Source organism: Rutilus rutilus (assembly GCF_951802725.1).
Source record: "Rutilus rutilus genome assembly, chromosome: 3".
NCBI lineage: Eukaryota > Metazoa > Chordata > Actinopteri > Cypriniformes > Leuciscidae > Rutilus > Rutilus rutilus.
This window is the reverse complement of record NC_140211.1, coordinates 55,186,556-55,205,830: the sequence shown is the minus strand read 5'-3', so window position 1 is coordinate 55,205,830 and position 19,275 is coordinate 55,186,556. Positions and strand designations below refer to the sequence as shown.

The following is a 19,275-nucleotide window of genomic DNA, read 5'->3' as shown; positions in this document are numbered from 1 at the left end:
CTGATTTCAACATTCATAACTTTACATTATAGAGCGGAAGTTAACCGGTCTGGGAGGTAGACAACCAAAACATTTCACAAAACCATGTGTTTTGAGAGATAACTGATCAAATATTAGATATACTGTACTGTACAACACAAATACAAATCATAAATTGCTCAAAAAATGCCATTAGTAATGATAAAATATGTGCAGATGCTTCATTTTAAGGGTGAGCCACTGTATAAAACCATATGCATTTTTTTTAAAAGGTTGTATGTCATATGTAAATGTTTTAAAACAACTTTAATAATCATGTCAAACAGTAAAATGGGTCTTTATTTAAAGATGGAGTTATAAAAATGAGTGCATACACTGTGATTCAGTGAGGCAAATGTTACTAATGTATTTAATCATCATATAATAAATATATTAGAAGATGGTCAGACATGAATAGATTTTTAAAAATACATGACACAACAGTACGTTTCTCATTTAATCTTGTGTAATACTGTAAATCAGTAACCTTAATTTATTGATAAAGACAACTCTGTAAAAATATGAAAGAGAAGAAATCAGGATGAGAACAATTAAGGAAATTATAAGTAGGTGAGAGAGGTTAATATCAACACACTAACCATCATAACAAATACAGTTTGGTGAGACAACCGCATAACTCACATTTGCTCTCTCAGTTTGATACAATGTTACATCAAGAGCTGCTGGGAACATTTAGAGGTGACACAAACTAAATGTGGATCAAAGCATGAGATAAATCAAATGAGGTAACAGGGAAATAATATCTGGTGTAAGACCGTCCCTCATCGCACCCTTCCACTTAAGAGAGATTTCAGTGCAAACTGTGTTCATTTATTCTCATCCCAACATAAAGTCAGTCAGGAAACTACAGTGTATTGAAGGTTTAACAATTTTCAGGTGTCCAGAATGTACAAACAGCATTGTATATTAGACAGACGCATGACATTTTCGTAAGACTGATTTGTTTTACCGAAAGGCAACTTTAGCCCCGCATAAAACCCCACTGAGCTGCCTCGATTAAACAGATAAATATTCCATATCCAACAGACACGTATGTTTTTAAATGGTTTTAATATTCCTTTTAAACCATTTTACAGTGGCTTGACTTGACTAGGTCCAGGATAACCAACTGTAACAAGTTACAAAGCTCCTACATTTCCAAGGCTCAGAATGTAATACTTCCCCCCTCAAACCAAAAACTACTTCTTTTAAACAAAGCTCAAAATCAATCATTTGGCATTTTGACCATTTCATCCGAATGTAAAGAGAGAAATTTGTGTTCGAAATGCTAAAATATGTCTCAAAATGAGAATTCTCTCCGCGTGTCATCCCTGATGTACAGGACTTTCTTTCTTCAGATGAACACACTGTTTTTTTTGTGTGTTTTTTTGGAAAATAATCAATTTCTGTGAGTCCATGTAGTGCAAGTGAATGGGTGACGCTTGGTTGACGCAAAAAAAACCAAAAAAAAAAACCAATCCATACGACCCCAGTGGATGAATCAATGTCTTCTGAGGCGAAACTATGGGTGTGTGGAAGAAAAATACGAATATTTTTTAATCTACTGTCATTTGAGCGTTCAAGAGAGGGACGTTGTGACACTTGACGAAGTGAAACGATGGTTGTAAGTGCGTTGTGAGATTGCGTGGGAAGTAACACACTTACGACTATTGTTTCACACTCAGATCGCATGGATCGCTGGGTGTAGTTAGCATTATATGGACTCCTAGAGACGGATTATTTTCCTAAAAATCTTCTTTTTTGTTTATCTGAATTAAAAAACCCCATTGTGGATGGCATGAGGACATGAGAGAGTGGATAAACTATCCTTTTAATGGTTCAGTATGTGAGACATCAGGCTATTCGTTCCATTTCTTTTACTTCAAGTAACCTGTTATATTAAGGCAAAACCATCTAAATGCAAAATCTACAGTCTCGATCTGTAATACTAATGTGGCATCATCCATATTTATGAGTATTTTAGGTCTATAACAAGAGCTGAGCACTACCATCTACAGTCGGCAGCGGTTCACGGGACGCTGTTAAGAGATCGGGTCCCGACTGCAGTCTAAGCTGGCGTAAGAAATAAAGATCAGAATTAGAAATAAAATCTGTAAACCCACAAAGCTCGCACCTCGAAAAGTCTCTGAAGCATGTAATAACACACTTGAATATTAAATTAGCTGTAAGACCAAAAAAAAAAAGTCGAAGTTGGCACTTTCCATTTTAGCTCAGCAACTTCAGAGAAAGCGTCTTTTCCAGCGCATCACATATTATTCATTACTGTTTTGGAGAAAATATTGAGACATTTTTTTAAATCCGCTGACCGAAGACATTGATGTGTGGGAAATATTGCTTAGCGCTAATGATGATAGATAATAAGTGATGATGGAATTTTTATCCAATGAAAGTCCTGTCCAAACAATGGAAGGCCGGTCCTGACAGCCACTGGCTGCCCGTCATATGAAGAAATGAGGGTTTGTCGCACATGCATTTAAGGATAGGAAGAAAGCAAGGAGAAGTTTAGAGGACCAGTATCATTCCTGAGTTGAATCAAGCAGGGCTGGAGATCTCTACTCAAGCTTCTGCTGGAGTTTCTTCTGGAAGCAGACGGGCAGGATCGAGACGACAGCTAAAACCCCCAAGACGATGAGAGAGTTCCAGGACACGGCCTCGCCGGCTGTGGTCAGCTTGTACAGCGTCGTCCCTGCGTTTATCGCCACGAATGACGGAGGAGCCACTCCTGTAGATCAGACAACAGCTATTAGAGGATTCATTTGTCAACTGTGCAACATTTCAGATAACTCTCTGCTGATCTTCGGTTATTTTAGACTGAATTTGTTTTTACTTTACCGGAAAATTTGTGACATTTGTGGCACTGGCTGTATTTTCATTTTTTTACATAGTCACACTTGTGATCTTTGCATAGTATAAGCACAGTCAATTAATTGAAATATGAGTAGAATCTATAGTAGCCTTTAATAATGTCTAAATATATATCCAAATGCAAAACATAATAAAGTAAGTAATTATACATATATATACACAGTGGTGGCCAAAATTATTAGAACGGTGTATTAGAAATTTTTTCTATGTTTTAAAGTAAGTCTCTTCTGCTCACCAAGGCTTCATTTATTTGATCCAAAATACAGCAAAAACAGTAATATTGTGAAATATTTTTACAATTTAAAATAACTGGTTTCTATTTGAATATATTTTAAAATTCAATTTATTTCTGTGTTGGTAAAGCTGAATTTTCAGTGTCACATGATCCTTCAGAAATCATTCTAATATGATGATTTGATGCTCAAGAAACATTTTTTATTATTATCAATGTTGAAAACAGTTGAGTGTACATTTTTTCAGGATTATTTGATGAATAGAAAGTTCAAAAGAACAGCATTTATCTGAAATAGAAAGCTATTGTAACATTATCACTATCGTTCAAAAGTTTGGGGTGAGTAAGAGTTTTTATTTGTAAAGAAATTAATAATTTTATTCAGCAAGGATGCATTCAATTGATCAAAAGTGACAGTATAGACATTTATTAAGTTGCAAAAGCTTTCCATTTCAGATAAATGCTGTTCTTTTGAATTTATTAGAATTATATTAGAATGATTTCTGAAGGATCATGTGACACTGAAGACTGGAGTAATGATGCTGAAAATTCAGCTTTGATCACAGGAATAAATTACATTTTAAAATATAATCAAATTAGAAAACAGTTATTTTAACTGTTATTACAGTTATTTTTGTAAAAATATTTCACAATATTACTGTTTTTGCTGTATTTTGAATCAAATAAATGAAGCCTTGGTGAGCAGAAGAGACTTACTTTAAAACATTTAAAAATCTTACCGTTCTAATAATTTTGGCCACCACTGTACATGTACATGTACGTATATATATATATATATAAATGGGGAATCCTACTCGGATATATGAGTAGATATACGGCTAATCGAATTCTGAGCAACAATACAATGTAAAGATTCCAAATGAAATTCCAAATAAAATTTCAACAGTAGCCTAGCCCAGTAATTATTAGGTCCATAGACAACTAAAAAGAAACAAATATTCAGCAAACAATAAATAATTTGCAACATGGAGTTGAGTTACCAACTGATGAGCATAAATCCTGTGTCTGTGTGTGTGTGTGTGTGTGTGTGTGTGTGTGTGAGAGAGAGAGAGAGAGAGAGAGAGAAAGAGAGAGAGAGAGAGAGAATGCACACAGCACTTGCATCTACACTGTTTATGTGAATACTCGACTTGGCATTTTGATATATTTCTGTGTTTATTTGACCGTTTAAGCACGCAACCGAAGACAAAGGCTACTATGCTTGTCCGTGTGAATTAAGTTCTCTTTCGCGACTTATCGCGCTTTTAATATTTATTTTCAATATTCTTTTCTTTCTCATTCATTCATGTTTTGTTATTAATAACTTCAAACAGAACGGTCAACTGAAATCTCCGCGGATTATCAACAATAGGACACATTTATAGGACATAAAAGGTTATGTGCGGCAAAAGTGAAAATAGGCTAGGTGAAATGTTTCGAAATGTCTCTTTGCACAGCAAAGCACCCGTTTCAATAAAAGATATATTAAAGTTTATATAGCCTACTTTCACATTTTCGCTGCTGTTCTAAAAATGGTTTTCGCCACTTAAACAAGCTGCAGCTGCTTGAATCCCAGCATAAATATATATATATATATATATTTCCATATTTCTATGCTCTTGACTTAAGAAAATAAACAGGGTCCATTTTGATTGTATGTTGACTGCAATTTGTGCGTCCAATAAATCGTTCTTTGTAAAAGTGATTTGCTCGAAGATTGATCTCACCGAGAAAGGTGCCCAGGAAGAAGACACCCAGAGGCACATTAATGACCGGTGAGGTGATGTTGATGAACCAGTTCGGAAGAAAAGGAGTTATTCTCAAAAAGATTATGTAATTGATGAGGTGTTCTCTATGCTTGTCCACCTGCGAAGACATTAGACATCGGCTCAGCGTTACGGTCAGTCAATTTACATGCAAAACGGAAAGCTTATGATATGAAAATGTCACCTGTTGTGACCATTTCTGAGCTCTCTCTGTGAGGTACTTGTAGACCATCGGCCTCCCGACTAAATAAGACAACATGTAGCAAAAAGATGCTCCTAGGCCTGAACACTGTAAAGCATAAAACAGACATTTATAAAACACAACAGCATTTTTACTTTTCATACTAGAAAACAAAGTTTGGCAGACAGACCATTTTGAAAGGAATATGCATACAAACAAGGAACTTACCAGACAGACGAGGAAGAGAGCGAGTGGAAAAGGGTAGAGGTAACCAGACAGTATACTGAGGAATATGGAGCCTGGGATGGCAAACGTCTGAAGACTGAGAAAGGCTTAGTTAAGGCCTTAAATAAATACTGAAGAGCCAAGCTGAGCCGAATCATACATACTGAACTATCAAACAAACATGAATAACAAATACTCCACGAGTTAACCTGTTAGAAAAGATGTTTGACTCATCCCTCGGTTCGCAAAAACAAACAAAAAACGAGTGCAATAATGCACTTACAATGGAAGTGTAAAGGCCGCTATATACTCGCGTAAAACTTATTTCGTTCTTCGCTTAGGGGATAGGGGTGGAACGGTACATGTATTCGTATTGAACCGAAACGGTACGGGCGTCACGGTTCGGTGCATACATTTACACGGAGAATACACGGTATAAAAATAAATAAAACTCACGTGCAAATTAATTAATGTAATGTGGAACTACTGTTAGATACGCGGGTTCTTTATGGACACCTAATCTGTAGAGAGAGAGAGAGAGAGAGAGAGAGGCACAGGCTCGATCGAAAAGTCGCAAATGTTTACTTATATTTCTGTGCGTGTGTGTGTGTGTGAGGCGCGGGCGCGATCGAACAGTGGAAACATAAAAACATACTCCGTCATTTTGTTTATACAGGACATCATTCAAACTGCAAAGTGTTTAAGTTACTGTTAATTAAAATTTTAAGGAAAACAAATATATTAATCTGAAATGTAGCAAATTAATTTTCAATTCATTCAGTTACAATTACCAAACATATCTCAAGGTCTTTTTGTCTTTTTATTAATTTAATTAATAAACGAATTATATAAAACTATTGTCAGTGCACTACAAATACTTAACTTTTTTTTTTACGCGTCTCGACTGTCGTCCAGTCTGACATTAATGACGACTGAGATCTTACAGTGTGACATGGCTTACAGCGAGGATCATGCTCGTACAGTCTGACAAGCAACAATCGCAAAGGACTATTATAAATCGCACAGTGTGTACCCGGCTTTAGCGAACATCCCGACACTGCTGAGATGAATATGTAAATATGTGCCGTGCGCTTTCCTCTCAATATCAAAATAAACACACGACTAAAATGACAGCGGTGAGAAAACAGAAGTTAGGAAAGCATCTGATATTGCGATGTGGATGTTTGCACCAACTCTGCAATTCGACACTTCAGTCACATCACGTTTATTTATAGAGTACTTTATTGCTTTAAAGCAGCAGCTTTGCAGTATTAAACATGAAAAACTGTGTCAGTGTCACTTCGATTAGATAAAGCATCTCTCCAGGGTGGTTTATTTTATTTTTTTTACTCACGGACGCCTGACCTCGACGGACTCAACAGAAGAAATGAACCGGATAAGATTTCCATGTCAGAAGAAGGCGGAGCCTCAGAGCCACACCCACCTATGATGAGCCAATAGTAGTTTGAAGGTGTTTACCAGCCAGAGCAAACTTTTCCAGAAAGGGTTAGAGTTTACTTTGGCAAGCTGTTTTCAACAAACGATCTTCGTTTTGGCCTGATTTCGTTTGAAATGACAGTTCACACCAGTTTGTTCTTCGGTTTCGCTTGAAGTATATCAGGGCCTTAAAGGGTTAAAGGGTTAAAGTGTTGACTTGTGTACAGCCATTACCGAAAGCTAGGGATGTCCCGATCCGATCCACAGCATCGGTATCGTGCCGATACTGGCCCAGAAAGCTAGATCAGATATCGGAGGGGAGAAAAAAAAAATATCCGATACCTATGATCCAATACCTATTAGGGGTGGAACAGTACGTGTATTCGTATTGAACGTACGTTCGGTACGTGCGTCACGGTTCGGTGCATGGATTTACACGGAGAATACACGGTATAAAAATAAATAAAACTCGCATGCACATTAATTAATGTAATGCGGAACTACTGTTAGATACGCGCATAGACATATGCGGGTTCTTTAGGGACACCTAATCTGTAGCCCCGCCTTAGCGAATGGATTCAAACTGTTCAAGCATTGAGATCGACGCGATAGACGCGAATTTGACGCTCTATTCGCGTTTGGTGTAAACGCAGCAAAATGAACAGGCTGCGATGTCAAGAGTGCAATGCTGGAATGTGTGTGTGTGTGTGTGTGTGTGTGTGTGTGTGTCAGAGAGAGAGAGAGAGGCACGGGCGCGATCGAATAGTGGAAACATAAAAACATACTCCGTCATTTTGTTCATACAGGACATCATTCAAACTGCAAAAAGTGTTTAGCCTACTTATATTTGTGTAAAACACAACATTGTGCTTTTGTCAAACTGTAAACTCTTGTCAAACTGTAAACTACAACTGTCACCCAACCAAAATCACACACACACACACAGACGCTGTTTAAAAGCAAAAATGATCTCATCTTTTGGACATTCATCATATTGCATTGGTTTTCATTTCTTGTCCTAAAACAGAGCACTAATCTGTTTATTTTGAAGTTACACATTCTACATTGATTAAGAAAGAAAATCAAATGTGTTTTTAATGGTAGTATTATTTTATACAGAAATAAATAATTTATAATTCAGATGAGAATAACGTTAAAGTTAATTAAAATTTTAAGGAAACAAATATATTGATTTGAAATATAGCAAATTAATTTTAAATTCATTCAGGTACAACATATCTCAAGGACTTTTGAATAAAGGGTGGCAGTCTTTCATAATCATCTGTTGTTGTGGACTATATACCGGAGAAGTATTTGTTCTCCATTTGAGTGAGATGTTTTTATGTGGCTAATTGAGCAAAGTGCTTCCATATATTTTATTAGTAGTAGTATTAGTTCAAGAATAAAATTAAAATATCGGATTGATATCGGTATCGGCAAATAGCCAAAGCTGCGGCATCGGGATGGTATCGGAAGTGAAAAAGTGGTATCGGGACATCCCTACCAAAAGCCAGTGATTATAGTTTATAAAGTTATAAATATGGATATTTTTTCTTTAAAAAAAAACATCGTTTCACATCATAACTGTGCGTTCACACCGCCGGCGGCGAGAGCGTCAAAGTGGCCGGAAGCCATTCATTTTCAATGAGAGCCGGCGGCGAGCTCCGGCGAGGGCGGCGCGGCACGTCTTGGACGGCGAGAGCGGCGAGAAGAATTGAAATCAAGTCAACTTTATGGTAATAAGCTATGACGCGGTTCGGCGGCAACCAATCGGAATGTAGAAGTCCTCCGCCTGAGAGGATACAAGAGAACACAATCCTGTAAACTTTGGTTCCGACCACATTAGTTAAAGCAAAATGGAGGAAAAATTAATCATTTCTGTTGCGGGTTTCCCGTTATTGTACGACTTGTCATCCATAGTGTTGTCAGTTTGATTAGAAAAAGCCGCGCAACACTATTTATAGGCAACATTTTCGCGCTAGAACTTCTTTGAACTAAAAACGCTTGTTTTTTCAGCGGGAATGCAATTAATTTGCTCAAAATAATAATGATTTTGACCAATTGCAGCTACGGTTTTTGCGGCCCCTTTAAATAAAGTTTTTTTTTAAAAATCACGCATTCTAATCTACGTCAGAGCTTCAGAGCGTCCCCGAATCTTTCTACGGCGTCGGTGGCAGGGCAGCGAGAGCGAATTTTGCCGCTCTCGCCGGCGGCGGTGTGAACGTACAGTTAGGCATTTATTAACCCCCTGGAGCCGTATGGATCACTTTTATGATGGATGGATATGCTTTTTGGGGCTTCAAAATCTCAGGCTCTACTCACTCCCATTATAAAGCTTGGACGAGCCAGGATATTTTTTTATATATCTCCAATTGTGTTTGACTGAAAGAAGAAAGTCATATACACCTAGGATGGCTTGAGGGCGAGTAAATTATAAGATGATTTTCATTTTTGGGTGAACTATTCCTTTAAGGGGAAAGACATTTTATAAAGTTAAAAATGGGAATAATAAGGCTACAAATGTCAACATTCGTTAACTTCAATAGTTAACATGAATTAACGATTAAAAATATTTCTAAACAATTTATTAATCTTAGTTAATATTAATTTCACATTTACTAATGCATTATTACTTTACTAATACATCATTAAAATTGTGAATGCACCAGAACTATTGTAAACTACCAACAATCATTATAAAGATTAATAAATATTGTTAACAATTTGGCTAACACTTAATTTTAGTGTCCTTGTTACAAGTTACATGTAGTTACTGTAGTAATAACTTTAAATTATGCATAATTACACGCAACTCACTCTAAAACAATCCTAACCCTACGGTGAGTACATGTTAATTAATATTACTCCATACTTAAAAGTATAATTACACTGTAACAAGGACACCTTAAAATAAAGTGCAATCCCAAATTGATTGCTCATTGTTAGTTAATGCATTAAATAATGGGACTTTATTGTGAGGTATTAACAATAATGTGTTATTTGACATGTCCTGTTAAAGGTTAGTCAACTGTTCTAAGTTGTATTTTAATCACCATTCAGTCTAAATATTCAACAAAAGAATATTCATACTGGTTCATTCGATTCCTTGAAAGATCTGAATTAAATGAACAATTCATTCTCAAAATTCATTCATTCTTCAGGGAAGTACCAAATTTCGGCTTGTTCTTTTGTCAATAATATCCATAGAAAAATCAAGATCACTCATGGCACAAAGGATACAAGATATATGTAGCAAAGTATGCTACAAGCACTTGGGTGTAATATGTGTCCTTGTATTTAGACAGCACTGTGCCCAATGCCTTGGCATCATCCATGTCTTTAGGAATTTTGATTTTTCCTTTCTCGTCTCTGCAAGACATCAAGAAAAGCATCAAACCATAAAGCACCCATTAAAAAACTCCATCAGTAGAGAAAAGTGCAGTCAGAAGGGGAGGCAGACTCACTCGCTCAGCTCTGGGAAGTTTCTGAACACGAGATACATGACACAAGCAGAACAGGCGAAGATGGAGACGAGGAGGAGGATTGACATGCGTGCAGAGGCTCCTCCGGGTGACTGGACTCCTTAGAGAATAATTCAAAACACATCATGAATAACCTCTCAAATCATCTGTGCAATGTGTTGCATACATTTGCATCACTTGTTCACGAACCTCAGGGAGATTCAGGCCCGTGAGAGCGCTCCTATGCATGCGGTGAGCTGGAGAACGCCAAAAATCGTGTGTGATAATGTGACATCATCTTAAAGGAGCAGCGTGATTATTATCGACACCAAACCGGTTTACAAAAAGAACTTTCTGAGGAAAATCTAGGTGTTTTACAGGCTTGAGCCCCAAGTAATTGACATATATAATACATATAAAGCATAAATAAAATTTATTTAATATAAATTATTATCAGGCTGAAGACGTTTTTTTCACATTTAAATATTGTGCTTTTTATTAAATCCAGCTCTTTTTTTTTTTTATGTTTGTTTAAAATAACCTGTTATTCTATCAAATCATAAATCCAGCATGTTTTATTTGTTGATGTTTCTACTAATACTATTTAAAAGTACTAAAAGATAGTCGGTTCACTCCAAGTCATTGAAAGAACAACTCAATTCATAAACGAAAAAATGTATAATAATAATAATAATCACACACTGTACCTATATTTCGCCTTGTGACATCACAGGTCACGAGTGATGTTCAAATGTATCAGCCAGTTTAATATATATTGTATCAATAACAAAATTAAAGAAGTATCCTATAATATACAAATTTAGGATTTGGTAACACTTTATTTTACAGTGTCCCTGTTACGTATGTTACATAGTAATAACAGTAAATTATGCATAATTACATCCAACTAACCCTAAACCAAATCTTGATCCTACCCTAACCCTATAGTAAGTACATGTAGTTGCTTCATATTACTGAGTACTTAAATATATAATTACACTGTAACAAATGACACCTTAAAATAAAGTGTAACCTAGGATTTATAATCCAGTTAAACATGTTTTGGAAATATTTAAGCTGAATAATATACCTGTGAATTTTGTGGACTGTTGAAATAAACTATTTTGCATTTGATTTATCATGTATTTAGATCATTTTGGAAGGGAAACCTAATATTATTATAGAAAATGTGTGTGTTTAATGTGCTTTTTAATTTTCAGAATGGCATTTTGGAATGCAATAAACAATACATTATCCGTTTATTCATTCCATATGAATAAAAAGAAGTGTTTTTTTGCAACAACAACAAAAAAAGATTATATTAAAGTGACTTTACATTATACATAAAGCTTTTGGGACAAACCACAAACAAAAACGTTTAAAAAAATGTTTTAAAAGCACTGAAATTAACTTTTTGTTCCTAGTAGCTAATGTTGGTAAAAATGTGACTTTGTAATAACTCTTGTTCTTGTGGCATTAAATAAAAACAGTTCAGCTTAGAGGATGACCTCTGACTAAAAGTATGAGTAATGCAAAGGCAAACACATCATCAGTGTATTACACAATACATTTGGTCAGAGTCACATTTATAGTCCATTTCTGATGAGAGTTTGCTGTAGATGGCCTTATTTCTTCCCCTTGTAAGACACAACACAAAATCGAATAATTATAATAACCTTCAAAACATTTGATCCCTGATCTGAAGAGTTAGTTCATTTTATGTTAATGTTAGTCCTAGATATTCAAGTTCTAGCTATCATGTTTTCTGGTCGTGTTCAACAACAGTTTCTCAATATAAATACATACATATAGGAACTATTCCGACTCCGAATAATCGAGGGACATTTCCATAATAACTGTGTGAGATTGATATCAGGACATCCAGTCCGAATTACCTTTGGGAAGTGGTGTTTCGATGGAGGGCCTCGGTTCCTGCTCGACCAGAGGACTGCTCTCTGTCTCTCGGTTTGCTCTCTTCTTGGCCATGACGATCTGTTTCAGCTAAAGAAAATAACGAAGGCAGATCTCAGATATTAACTGAGATCATATGTCAATGTAAAAGCTGAAATCTCCTCCTACTTCTCAGGACACCGGTGACCTGTGACAGTTGTCTTCTTCCTCGGTGCTGTTCCGTTCAGATGTCAACGTCATTGTTAGCCGCTACTGCCATCTAGTGTCAACACTCAACACAAGCCGCCTTGGAGTGACACGTAATTAAATACCATGGTAATAAACACATGGGCTGAATCCGAAAGCGCCCCCTATACCCTCAAACAGGGGTGACATTATTTGAGGGGGGGTGAACGTGATTTCACCAAGTACCACACAAGTTCCTGGATCAACATCTTTGTCGATCCTGGAACAACTTTCCAATCAACCAATCAGATTTGAGGGACAAGTTTACAGTTTATGTCAAGTTTAGGCTTAGAACCAGGGTGAGGTGCTTCAACATCAGTGTTATTCACCTATCATTTCCCTCTGATTTTAGGGAAAAGTTATGGGTAGTGTTAGGTTTAGGAGTAGGGAAAGGGTAAGGACTACATTTTGGGACAGGAATGTTATTCCAGGATCAACAAAATATGTCTTACTTGGCAAAATCACGGTGACCATTTGAGGGGACAGCCATTTGCAGTGGTATCCGAAACCGTGGACACTTATTTAATCCCACATTGCACCGCAATAACGAATTTGCTTGCTATTTTTCATTCACTCCGTCAAGTGAACAGTATTAGTGGACTAACGTAGGGGATAGTGAATGAGGGTTTAGGTGGCAATTTCAGATTCAGCCATGGATAACCTTTACAAAAAGGGTTACTGCGACAATATCATGGTAGCTACCTAAACATTAAGTAGTAACAGTACCAGGGTGTTTTTCTTTTTTCTTTTTTGTAAGTTGTGGTAATATTCAGTAGGCTATCTAAAGCAAAATATAGGCCTACAATAAAAAGCATCTCTATATTATAGGCCTACTAGTACATGGTTGCAACTGTTAAAGCAAAATGTAAAATTGGAAGACACAATGTAGTATTTTAATGTTTATTTATAGTGACAATAATTCATTTCGTCCCTGTGGGGACAAAAGGTGGATACCATTAACCGTGTAAAAGTAGGAACAAATAGAAATAAATAGGATTTTGTTTACACTAAGTGATAGAAAGTGAAGAGCTGCCTGCATGCCTGCAAGAGCATGATTATACTTAGGTATTTAAGTTATAACTTTACTAAACATTAAATCACTAACCCACATTTATAAAAATCGCTTGTAACTTGGTTCAGCCAAAATTATTGGGGAGACACAAACTGGATTTATTAGAGGCCGATCTTACATAACAATATAATATTCGACTGGTTCTGGACTTGCTGGAGTATAATCAAGAAATAGTAGAGGATGATGGGGTTATTTTATTTTTGGATTTCTATAAAGCTTTCGATATGTTAGAACATTCTTTTATTTTAAAATGTATGGGTTTGGTGAACATTTATGTATTGGTTTCAGTTATTCCACACAAATACCAATAGCTCAGTTTCCCAGCAGATTTGATATCAAGAGAGGAGTTAAACAAGGCTGCCCCATCTCACCTTCTTTATTTATTCTGGCTAGAGATGTTGGCTCTCCTTATTAAAAGCTCAAACATCAAACGATTAAATATGTTTGGACAGGAAATTGTGCTTATTGTCAATTGGCTGACGATACAACATTATTTTTAAAAGGTCTTGACCAGATTCCTAAAGTATTTGTGATTCAGGTTTAAAGCTCTGGCAAATGTGAAATTATTACGAATTCCCTCTTAAAACGTCATATAATATTCTGATCAAGTCAAGTGCCATATATTTAGGCATACATATTTTTAAGGACGAGGTCATGATGGAAAAGCTAAATGTCTGGAAGAGAATAAATGCAAAGGTATTTGTCTATTTTTGAAAGGATTTATCTATAGCTAAAATGGAAAGTTGTAATAGGTGTGTCACTGTGACACCTGTCTTGGACTTTGTTTTGCCTTCTGTGTTTGTGCACCATGTGTTTTCTTGTTAATCAGTTTCAGCTGTTACCTGTCATCATCCTCATCAGTCATCATCACTCACCGTGTGCACCTGTTGTCACTCAGTCTACTCATTTGTCTGTGTCTATAAGGATTGCTAATGTGACGTCATCATGACATATTCCCAGTGGTGAACGCAAAGCATTTTGGGAATCCACGGCACAAACATAAGGCGCCAAACTTCATTGCATGGAGGGAAGAACACAGTGTTCAAGATGCCTGCATTTTGTAGGATTATATTCTGTTTTTCACGCTAATTTTTCATTATTTTCATGCCAGAACACTTGCCTGCTATGCCAGCCTGGCCAAACATACCCATAATTCTTTGCATTCTGAAGAGGTTGCCGCCCATTTGGTCACATGTCTTAGCGATCTCTATAGTCTCCCTAGTTTCAGTTTGTCCTTGTTGGTTCTACGTCTTTATTGCTTGCTATGTTTGGTATGTGTCTTGTTCATAAATAATAAATAGAGTTTAATCGTTATCCGTCTTCTTCGTCTTCCTAAATGTGCCTCACACAGCCCAAGCGTGACAGACGAACCGACCACCCCCTAAGAGTTGGTAATATAGACTGACTAAATTAAGGAGAACATGGGCGTTATCCGTACCCTGATCGGCTTGTAACCTGTTTCCAGGACGGCCAATGGATTGAGAAATATGTCAAGAGGTTCCTCGAAATTTCTCACCTCATGGACTGGGCAGATGACGTCCTAAAGATTGTATTCTGGTATGGACTGGACGATCATCTGCACCAGCAAGCAGCAGCGATCCCGGGTACGTTTGAACAATACCTGGATCATGTGCTGTGGTTGAGCGGTTCAGCCTTTACCATGGGTGAGGCTGAATCTGACATCACCTCTCAACCACCGTCACCAGCCATCTTCACCACCACATCTCTTATCATCGTCCAGAGTCTCGTCCCGTCGAGACCATCCCTCTAGAGCTTCTTCACGTCGTGCCTGTCAAGCCAAACCACCCAACCACCCAACCACCCTCTCCCGCCCCCTCTCATCCAAACGTCTTCCTCATCTCCTCTGCCTCCTGTCAGCCCCATCACTCGCCCTCTACACGCTAGTGGAATGGTGGGGTCGCTGAGGTGCTTCCAGTCCTCAGCACCATCGTGACTGTGGATACCTGGAATCCTACTCCAGCCACCGTGTCCAGGATTCCACATCGGCCCATCAATCCACTAGCTCACCCATGGCTTCTACCTCTTTCTCCACCGTGGCCCATCAGTTCACCAGTTCCACCAAGCTCCCTCGTTTCCCCGGATCCGCCTTGGTCGCTCGTCCACCTTCCATCACCTCTGAACTGCACTCCTCTGGCTTCGCCTCGTCCCTTCGTTTCCCCCAGTTCTATTGGACTCCTCACTCCCTTCTGCTCCTCAATCCCTCTGTCTCCACCGCGCCCTTCTGTATCCCACCTCAGTCGCCCAAGCCAGCGGCTTCCCCGTGTCCCTCTGAACCCTCTGCTCCACCATGGCCCATCGAACTTTCGTCTCCTCCCTGACATCCTCCCCCATCGGTTCCGCCTCAGTCCGTCATCGCCCTAGAACCCTCTGCCCTTCAACCTCCATGGCTCCTCCCTCCATCGGCTACACCATGGGTCACGAGTCTTCCCATTGGAGACACCTCCCTTCTGCCTGGACCCTCTTCTCCCAGTAATCCACCAACCTTCTCCAGCCCTTCGCCCGCTCCTGTTGCCAGCCCAAGCATGACAAGGTGTATCAATCTTGCATCTTGTCTCTCTATTTCTAATAGAGCTATTAAGACCAATAATCAAATTACAATATTATATGAAGAAAATATGAAAATGGTGGTTTACAAGCCTTTAACTTTGTGTAAATGAAGGTCAAATGGCTTACTTTTTTTATAACAAGTGAAAATAGTTTCTGGTTTTGCATTCTCAGATATATTTAGAAAATTGGGTGGAATTGATTTCCTACTGAGATGTGATTTTACAGTTTCCAGACTGCCAATCAAATGATCTTCCTTTCACCAGCAGACTATTATATTGGAAGCTATTATATAGGGATGCACCGATACCACTTTTTCCAGAACGATACCGATACTTTCATTTTTGGTACTTTCTGATACAGAGTATTGGTACTTTCACTGCATTTGTCATTTTTAAATGTATTGGGTAGAGAAACCAAAATAATATAAATCATATTAGTTGGCTTAATTTGTTCAGCAAATATATATTTCCTTAAATTATTTTCATGTTTAATTAAGCCTGCTAAAATGCATTGTATGAGCTTCTGTTACTTTCACTGTTCATTCTATTGCTCATATTTAATATTTCATTTAATAGCACAGTGTATATTTAGAGCTGCTTCCTCAGGGCTCAGTGCAGAGGATTGTGTAACCGGTATAGTGCTATGTGCGCCGTAGCTACTTCTTTTTTTGTGTGTGTGTGTGTGTGTGTGTGTGTGTGTGTATTAATCTGTATGTAAGGAATCTCAGGATACACGGTAATGGACCAGAACTCTAGGTCGCTACAGAGGGCAAGAATGAGGTAAAGCACACTAACACAAAAACCAGACAGACCAGGAAAATGACTTATACCAAGATGGTTTAATTTTACTTTGCAGTAAAATTTAAATGAGTGTAAAAGTGAAATGAAATAACAATAAACAATAAAATAAAAACCAATGAAATTGTCTCTCTCTTCCCCTTTAAGAAATGTAGGTTTTGAGTAGGCTTCGTAGTTACTTGATCTATGTCATGATTCCGGTATAAAATGTATTTCCGGTTTATTTTTGTTGATTGCAAGTGACGTCACTTGCAGAGGAAGTGCAGGTGGCGTATGGAAAGCCAATAGAGACAAAACGTGTGAGACTGACACGTTAACATGCAATATACGTGTTAACGCGTACTTGCGTGTAAACGTGTAAATGACGTGTTAGGACGTAATTACACATTTTGGCCCTGGAGGCCTTCCACACTATCCCTTCAGACTTGTCTCTCAGCCACCTGCTCATAGAGATCAATTAAAGCTTGTTTTGAGAAAACAAATTGGGTTGTAGCTCATTCTCAACTTTACTATGATTGGAAATTTTGTGATTTAACAACGTTTAGCCCACGAGTTATTGATCCAGGAAGTTTGAATCTGTGAATATATTGCTAATGTATGTTGCTGAACTCCTTGAGTTAAGCACTGACTGCATTTCTTTAAATTTGAGTCCAAGTTCAAACACTATGAACCGCTCCATTGTTAACGTACGGAGCTGTCTGAAACACTGCCAGTGGGACATTAAACAAGAAGTGTTTGTCCGAGCTCACAACAAGTTTTGCGAGAGAACACAAAAGATTTAAAAATAATTTTTTCTCCCATCCCAAATTTTTTCCACCACCATTTTTCCTTCAATGCCTCTGTAAGTGCCCATCTTACGAGTTTATTTTTTAGAAGACGACAGTAAATAGACATTGCCAAAAGAAAATGCCTCTACAAACCTGTTATCTGATTGGACAACACTTAGCAGCATTAAAGGGATAGTTCACCCAAAAATGAAAATGACCCCATGATTTACTCACCCTCAAGCCTTCCTAGGTGTATATGACATTCTTCTTTCAGACGAATACAATCGGAGTTATATTAAAAAATGTCCTGGCTCTTCCCAGCTTTACAATGGCAGTGAATGGCCGTTTCTGTTTTGAAGTCCATAAAAGTGCATCCATCCATGATAAAAATCCACACGGCTCCGGGGGGTTAATAAAGGCCTTCTGAAGCGAAGCGATGTGTTCGTGTAAGAAAAATATCCATATTGAAAACTTTATCGACTAAAAATAGCTAGCTTCCGGCAGACGGCCTTACAGTACGCATCGATTTACGGTGAAAGAGTAACACTTGACCTGGCGCACAACGTAATGACGAATGCGGAAGCGCAGAGGAAAGAGCAAAACAAAACACCAGTCACGAATTAGAAGTCTAACACGAGAGTTTTTAAAGAAAAATGTCGGAGGAGCTTGAGTTTGTTGCCCAGCCCTGTTTGTTTGAACCGCGAGAGGCGTCAAAGCTTACGCTTCTCCTACATCATACGTCATACATCGTCAAGTGTTTCTCTTTTGGCGTAAGTCGACTTGCGTACAGCTAGTTATTTTTGTCGATAAAGTTTTCAATATGGATATTTTTCTTACACAAACATAATGCTTCGCTTCAGAAGGCCTTTATTAACCCCCAGAGCCGTGTGGAGCACTTTTATCATGGATGGATGCACTTTTATGGACTTCAAAACAGAAACTGCCATTATAAAGCTTGGAAGAGCCAGGAATTTTTTTTTTTTATATATAAAACTCAGATTGTATTTGTCTGAAAGAATAATGTTATATACACCTAGGATGGCTTGAGGGTGAGTAAATCATGGGCTAATTTTCATTTTTGGGTGAACTATCCCTTTAACCTTGCTTCTTGGCATGCTTGAATTGCTCTTTTCAAGTCCTGTTCCATCATAGCCACTAAATTCAAGGAGTTTGACCAGCAAACTAAAATATTTTCATAGGTCGACCTGATATTTTTTGGGATCATTGTCTGGCTGACAGTCTTCTACTGAATAGCCTGATATATTTAATATTATTTATTTAATTCATGCTTTTCCTGCAATGATAAAGCAGCAACATAATCACACAGAAAAACAGAATGTTATGGTGAGTTGTGGATATCAATATATATCATTATAGTTAGGGTACCGTTCAAAACTTTGGAATGATTACGATTATCTTATGCTTACCCATTTTGATAAAAAATATAGTAAAAACTGTTTTATTGTGAAATATTATTACAATTTAAAAGAACTATTTTCTATTTTAATACCTTCTCAAGTTTATTTTATTCCTGTGATCAAAGCTGAATTTTCAGCATCATTACTCCAGTCTTCAGTGTCACATGACCCTTCAGAAATCATAATAATGTGCTGTTTTGCAGCTCAAGAAACATTTATTATTATTACCAATGTTGAAAACCACAGTGCGTGCAGAACTATTAGGCACGCTGATTTTCTGATCATATTTTATTCCCAGGCACATTTTGCCA

The 19,275-nt window shown here is 37.6% G+C and overlaps 1 protein-coding gene across 2 annotated transcripts; it reads right to left on the bottom strand.

The window, feature by feature from the left end:
• Window positions 1-300: 300 nt before the first annotated feature.
• tmem41b (transmembrane protein 41B) lies at window positions 301-12,361 on the bottom strand. Of its 2 annotated transcripts, XM_084404283.1 has the most exons (8): window positions 12,286-12,361; window positions 12,102-12,207; window positions 10,210-10,327; window positions 9,986-10,114; window positions 5,312-5,405; window positions 5,087-5,191; window positions 4,864-5,002; window positions 361-2,761 (listed from the first exon to the last, which is right to left on the bottom strand). In XM_084404283.1, the coding sequence occupies exons 2-8, from the start codon at window positions 12,190-12,192 to the stop codon at window positions 2,592-2,594; spliced, it is 846 nt and encodes a 281-aa protein (XP_084260409.1). In that variant the 5' UTR covers window positions 12,193-12,207; window positions 12,286-12,361; the 3' UTR covers window positions 361-2,591. The 2 variants fall into 2 exon arrangements, with proteins under 2 accessions (XP_084260408.1, XP_084260409.1); XM_084404282.1 differs by having other exon boundaries at window positions 301-2,761; window positions 12,102-12,349.
• Between the last annotated feature and the right edge of the window lie 6,914 nt (window positions 12,362-19,275).

What these genes read in the sequence shown, in the direction of transcription:
- tmem41b (XM_084404283.1), bottom strand. Translation starts at nt 12,192, where the DNA reads ATGGCCAAGAAGAGAGCAAACCGAGAGACAGAGAGCAGTCCTCTGGTC. An exon ending in CGAAACACCACTTCCCAAAG is followed by an intron (nt 10,328 to 12,101) that starts GTAATTCGGACT and finishes TTATTCTCTAAG; the next exon opens with GAGTCCAGTCACCCGGAGGA. An exon ending in AACTTCCCAGAGCTGAGCGA is followed by an intron (nt 10,115 to 10,209) that starts GTGAGTCTGCCT and finishes GATGTCTTGCAG; the next exon opens with AGACGAGAAAGGAAAAATCA.